This window comes from Cornus florida, unplaced genomic scaffold (assembly GCF_030987335.1).
Source record: "Cornus florida cultivar Cherokee Brave unplaced genomic scaffold, ASM3098733v1 CherokeeBrave_3.0.0_Hap2_Chr09, whole genome shotgun sequence".
NCBI lineage: Eukaryota > Viridiplantae > Streptophyta > Magnoliopsida > Cornales > Cornaceae > Cornus > Cornus florida.
Genome location: NW_026775579.1, coordinates 92,274,006 through 92,280,612, shown reverse-complemented (window position 1 = coordinate 92,280,612; position 6,607 = coordinate 92,274,006). Strand labels below are relative to the sequence as shown.

The 6,607-nt window shown below is 32.7% G+C and overlaps 1 protein-coding gene across 1 annotated transcript; it reads right to left on the bottom strand.

Annotated features, from left to right (window-relative positions):
- Positions 1-5,266: 5,266 nt before the first annotated feature.
- Positions 5,267-6,519, bottom strand: LOC132273152 (F-box/kelch-repeat protein At3g06240-like). The gene is made up of 2 exons (XM_059774176.1): positions 6,314-6,519; positions 5,267-6,194 (listed from the first exon to the last, which is right to left on the bottom strand). The coding sequence occupies exons 1-2, from the start codon at positions 6,517-6,519 to the stop codon at positions 5,267-5,269; spliced, it is 1,134 nt and encodes a 377-aa protein (XP_059630159.1).
- Positions 6,520-6,607: the final 88 nt, after the last annotated feature.

Sequence of the window (6,607 nt, the reverse complement as noted above, 5' to 3'; positions counted from 1 at the left end):
GATGTCTTTTTAGCTATATTCAAGATGTGTAGCATTGCTCTAAAAATAAACGTTTTAAAAGAGACAAAATTAGGTGAATACCATAAATCCATAATTGATGATATTATAAATAGTCTAAATTTAATTTTATTTTACTTATAGTCTTGTTTAAAAGTTAGAAACTATTCTTGTAAACTATTAAACAATCTCTTTTTAGTTCATATGTAACTTGTTAGATTGATTTTGATATTTTCTTTTTTGGTAGAGATGATATGTTGTGGCTGGTCTGAGATAGAGAAACTTGCACATTAGCACATCCACTTTTAGTTAGTCACCCATGGTTCTCAAAATGAGTTAATGTTTCTGTTCTTGGCGTTAATGAGAATTTGGGATGCTTGTGTTAGCAGGGAAAAAACAATTGGAATTTTGGAAGAGTACTCATCTTGGTGTTGATGAATACCAAAGGTAGTTTTTGTCAAATGCGCCCTGGTAATAGTGTGGTAATTAATAGGATAAAGAAGAAACTCATTGTAAAACATGTTACAAAATTGAATGACAATATAAACACCACCAAGTAGAAGTTGAGCAAATCAATGCACATTATTTTTTTTTTAGTCTCCTTTTTATTATACATAAAAGGATATTAAGAAAAAAAAAAAAAAAAAAGAAGAGGAATTTTAAGGAACATGAATCTTGATATAAAACTAAAAATATTTGAAACTAGAGTGACAAAAACCATGCATCCTCTTCTCCACGGAATTAGCAAAAAGAATTGGCAGGTAATACAAGGCTCTCAGGTGATACAAGGCTCTCCGCATACACTATTGCATCACAAATGAACTCACCTGAAAAGCCAGGCGGTACAAGATCTTTATATGATCTCTCACTTATTGTATAAAACTAATTTTGAGAGGAACGTCGTCACAAGAGTTTCATCATTATTTAACAAAGTCAATGGCGCATTTGCATAAAGTGAACGTGGGAATTCCACATGAACTTTAGTCCAAGATTGCTCCACTCTGTATTCTTTCATTACCCAAAATTTATCACTATCCGGTAGTTTTACACAAAGACATCCTCCAAATACCCCTATTACGCACATTTCATGAACATTTGTGAAGAAACTGGGCAATAGAATTCCTGAGAGTTTCTCACCCACCAAATCAAAAGCAGCAATCTTTCCACGATTGGGATAAGAATAAAAGTATTCAACATAAAAACTGTTTTCAACATAGTCTTTGAACCTATTTCCAAAGAACCAGCTTTTAGTGAATATATATAGACGCTTTGTTTATCTAATTTTAACAGTTTATAATCATCAGAGAAACTGTCATATCCAAATGCACATATATTAGGAGAAACTGGAAGGGGAAAAATCAAGTAAATTGCAATATGGTATTTGCTTGGACTCCCTTGTATAGAGATTGAATATTACTGGATAAAAACCATATGCATACCAATCCATTGCAACTGAGAAACTCATGATGATGATGAGGCTTGATGTCAAAAATAATATTATCAATATTTTCTGCCACAATGATGTCATTGTGTATTGATCCGAGGTCTGCAGTGTAGATTGCAACTCAGAGACTCATTGACTATGAGTATCCGCTTTGTGATTGATTTTGATTGATTGAGGTGAGTTCTAGTGAAGTAGGAGTTGGAGATCAAAGAAAGCCATGATTTGGAAACACACTTGAATCGTATCAGAGAATTCAAAGGCAATTTTAATAATATTTTGACAAGGAGATGGTGAGGAATGTAAGGCATTAATGTTGTAATCTCTTCGGCCTTCAATTCATTGCTTTGTCTTCTTTCTCTGATGCTTCCTTTTTCTTCTCTTAAGACTTTCTTCATTGCTTTTTATACTTTCTTCTTTTTCCTCTCTCTTACTTTCTTCTTCTTCTCTGATGCTTTCTTCACTGCTTTCTTCTTCTTCTCTGATACTTTCTTCTTCTCCTTCTCCTCCAAAACAGAAGCAGGGAAGCCGAAGCAAGAAGCAAGAAGCAAGAAGCAAGAAGCGGCGAAGCCAAGCCATAACTTGTAGTGATAACTAACTCTCAGTTAATCCTCAATTTAGAAAAGTTGATATATATATATATATATATTTAAAACTGTTTCGTCTTCATAGTGAATACAATTGAGATCTCTCTGCTTCTTATATGCCGCCGAGCGAAGTACAGTTGTGAAAAGTAGACCTATTCACCCCCTCTTATCTCTTCCGGGTGATAAAAGTGATTATGAAGTTCTTGTGGAATAATAATTTACCACTTCCGCAACACCTAGAAAATTTCCAGCTCGAGCCCTATTTTGGGTTGAGTTCGGTTTGGGCTCCAACCCAATTCGAAACCCGAAATAAATATTATATAACTTTTGTAATTTTTTTAAAAGTATATATTAAATCTAATGGCTTTAATTTTTTTTAGATCCCATCTGAGATTGTTTGGGTAGGTATTTTCTTTTGGTTTGATTCCTTCTCTGTTGTTTTCTTTGAAATTGTGTTGCTAAATGCAACAAATTGAAGCTGGTCTCTAGAGTTTTTTAAAAATAAAATAATAATTATAAGAACCTAATTACTTTAACAAATTAGAATCTTTTAGATTAAAAAAAAAATACAGAGGCAAGATTATATAATGGACTATTTTAAAAAATTGAGTGGGACATTTCTTAAATTTTAACAAAATATATAGGTAGTAATACAAAAAAAAAAAAAAAAATTCTAGTCGGGGCCTATGCTAGGTCCGTGGTTCCACGGCCGCAAGACTTGGATGTTTCAAACCGCCCACTAAAATTAAATAATTTGGGCTTCCAATTTTAAACCGCCCAAGCTTGTGCATTAAAATTAAATCATTTGGGCCCTCAAATTGAAGTGAGTGGGTCAATAATAGATAAAAAGTGAGTACCTATTACATTCAAAGGTCAATGGTGATTGATGAGTTAAGAATGAATATTCATCTTAACCGCTCAAACAAAACTATCTTTTATCTCTTTTCCTCTCCGCTCAAGTAAAGCACCTTCAATAACTATAGAAGCACCTTCAATTATCATAGATAGATAACTAAAAATAAAAATTTTAAAAAATTTGGAAGGTCAGCATCAATTTTCCTAAACAAAAAAACTATATATATACCACTGAGAAAAATTTTGGGGGCGAACTTTAAATGTCATATAGAAAGCTACCATTAATAATTATAAATTAATATTAGTAATAAAGATTTTAGAAAAGTTTAGAAAACTGCCATTAATAATTATAAATTAATACTAGTAATAAAGATTTTAGAAAATTTTGGGGTTTTTTTTAGTGACATGTGAAGTTCAGATAAGAAGGCATGCATGCGTATATATGTATATATATATATATATATATATATATCAAGGTAATGGCCATACCACACAAGAAAGTGAATTATGGTAGTTCACAGGATAATCTGATAGGCCTTTTTTGGATGGACTAATATTAGTAATACTTTTTTTTTTGGGGTTAAAATTTCCTATAATTTTTTTGATAGTCCATCCTTAATTTCACCCTTAATGTTCTCATGGGTGTCCCAGATCATCAATAGTCTATAAAAAATAAAAATGAAGATATAAAATAACCATTTGAAATGCTTAAGTGATTATCAAAGATTATGTTTCTTACTTTTAATTTTTTAGAAGTAGTTAATGAATGTTATATATATATTATATTTTTGTTGTAGAAAAATAAATACAATCCTTGGATTCACATGTCTGTAAATTGCCCTGCGGCTAAATAAATTAATACACGTCCCAAATAATAACAGCTCCATAATATGGGGAGAGAGTTCCACTCCTTCCAAAACCTCTCCATTCCTCTGCATCCTCACAACTTAGACACAATAAAGTTGTCCTCTAGATAATAAGACTAAGATACCTCAATTAATTAAGTTGTTCTACCGTTTAAAATGCATTAATAATGAAATAATACAGCTAAAGACAGAATTAGGGATGTCCACAGGGTCGGCTCGAGCCTTAGGTGAGTTAGGCGGTTGCTAAGGCCTCAGCCAATAAGAAGGTCCCATAATTTTTTATTTCTCTATATATTATTACTTTCCTAAAACAATTATAGTATTTTCTTTAATTATTAAACTTCAACATATAGAAAAATTTGACAATTAACCTAAAAGATTTATAATCTTTATTGTTTTGAGGGCCCCCAAATTTTTTTTTTTTTTTATCTTTATACATTATAACTTACCTAAATATTTAATTTAATTTAATTTAATTTTATTTTCATTCTCATTACATCAGCATATATACACACACATTAAAATTAATTAAATATTAAATATATATTTAAGTGAAAATTGGTGAAACTTTCTATATTTTTCTAAGACTCCTATTAATTTTTATTTTCTCTTTTTTATTTTATTCCTCACATATTTTTTCTCCTCTCTCATTATAATGTTTTTACAATCTCACAATCTCATTCTAGAACAAGATTTTGAATATACTTATATGCTATTAAAGAATTTATTGGAGCATTAAACCAAATTATTCGAAATCAGTTTTTATTACTCTATAACTTAAATTAGTTTATAGTTTTATTAATTTTTGTTATCATAAAATTATATATTTTGTTTATAATTTTTATTTGTATTGTTAAATATGACTATTAGAAAGCACATAGCCAATTAATTAACAATGGAATTAGAGTTTGGAAAAATTTTAGTAATAGGTTTAAAAATCACTAAACAAATAATAACTGGCATAAATATATGAATAGATTTAATTAAAAGGCCACTTTATTTTTTTCGCCTAAAGCCTCATATTGTATTGAGCAGCCCCGGGATGTCCATACATATAAATGCAGGAACTTCTCTCCCACGCAATGTAGGACGTCACCGGTATGTGCTTACATCACCATTTCTGGCTATGGATTGTCTCTAATACCATTTGTCATGGACTTACGACACACCTTCCGCTGTACATATTGTCTACTTTGCACACTCTTCTCTGCTCATAATTTTCTTCAAAAATTTGTCCACACACATAAATGCGATGAACTTCTTCCCCAAATTATGTGGGACATCACAGTATCCCGCGATATTTCTTACATTATACACAAGTTCCATAGTACTTGCAAAATATATAGATATCTAAATTCTAAAAACATAATCTTTTACCAATTTAACATAATCTATATATGTCATTTAATCAGGAAAAAAAGAAAAGAAAAGGGAAGAGAGTCATGAATAAACATGAAGCACTAAGAGTTCTAGCTCTTCGAGGGCTCAAGTCCCTGGCATGTGATTTGCTCTTCCATCAATCACAAAAGCAGTGATTTGGCAAAAAAGAATCGGAGAAGTTTTTGGAAACTTTCATTTATTCTTGATATTGGCTCTTCATTCAGAAGGACAGGGTGGTACAAGGGTCTCCGCATACACTTTGCTTCAAAAATTACTTCATTTGGTAGGCCATGCAATACAAGATCCCTATATGTTCTCTCACTAGTCACTAGTGTTGTATAACCAAGTGGGAATGGTTCTTCATAAAGAGTTTCATAATTCTTTAACAAAGCAAGTGGCTTCCCATATCGTGGAAATGGGATTTTGGCATGAAATTTAGTCCAAGACTGCTCCACTACATATTCCTTCATTACCCAGAATTCATCACTCCGGGGTGGTTTTACACAAAGGCAACCTCCAAATACCCCCATATGGCACGTTTCATGGACATTGGTGAAGAAACTAGGCAAAGGAATTTCTGATAATTTCTCAGCCACCAAATCAAAGGCAACAACCTTTGATTGCCTATTTGAATTCTCATCCAAACAAAACCAATGAATGGCTCCATTTAGTTGAGTGTGAACATAAAAAATGTATTCAACAAAAAAATTGTATCCAACATAGTCTTGAACCTTTTTCCAAGAACCACCTCTCAGTGAATATATACAGACGCTACATCTACCTAATTTCACCAGTTTGTAATCATCAGAGGAACTGTCATATCCAAATCCACATCTTCTATAATCTTCAAAACGAAGCAAATCGCAATCTGGTATTTGGTTGGACTCCCTTGTGGAAGGATTGAATATTACATATGAGCGACGGAATGAAAACCATATACATACCAATCCATTGCAACTACCAATCATATAGAGCAACTCATCAGGCCTGATGTCAAGAATATTATCAATCTTCACTGCTACAATGTCCTTATTATGTGCTGATCCAATGTCTACAGTGTAGAGACAGCTACACGGACGGCTATGCGGATGGAAAGTGCCTATAAGTATCCGATTTGTGATTGATTGATTGAGGTGAGTTTTAGTGAAGTGAGAGTGGGAGATTAAAGAAAGCCATGACTTGGAAACACATCTGAATCGTAAATCGTATCAGAGACTTGACAGGCAATTTTGATAGTATTTCGACAAGGAGATGGTGAGGAATGTAAGGCTTCGACAAGGAGATGGTGAGGAATGTAAGGCATTGATGTTATACTCTCTGCCGCCTTCATCCCATTGCCCTGTCTGCTTTCTTCTCCCGCTTTTCCAAAAAGCCAGCAGCCAACCCAACCCATAACTTGTAGAGCGATCTCTCTGCGACTGAAAGCAGAATAGCTGGACTCCTAATCCAACCAGCAAAGAAGTGCGAGAGGGCGCCTGAAA

Bases quoted from the DNA above. Each gene is read 5' to 3' on its own strand.
- LOC132273152 (XM_059774176.1), bottom strand. From the start codon at position 6,519: ATGGGTTGGGTTGGCTGCTGGCTTTTTGGAAAAGCGGGAGAAGAAAGC. The intron at 6,195-6,313 runs GTTTCCAAGTCA...CCGTCCGTGTAG, and splicing joins ACGATTTACGATTCAGATGT to CTGTCTCTACACTGTAGACA.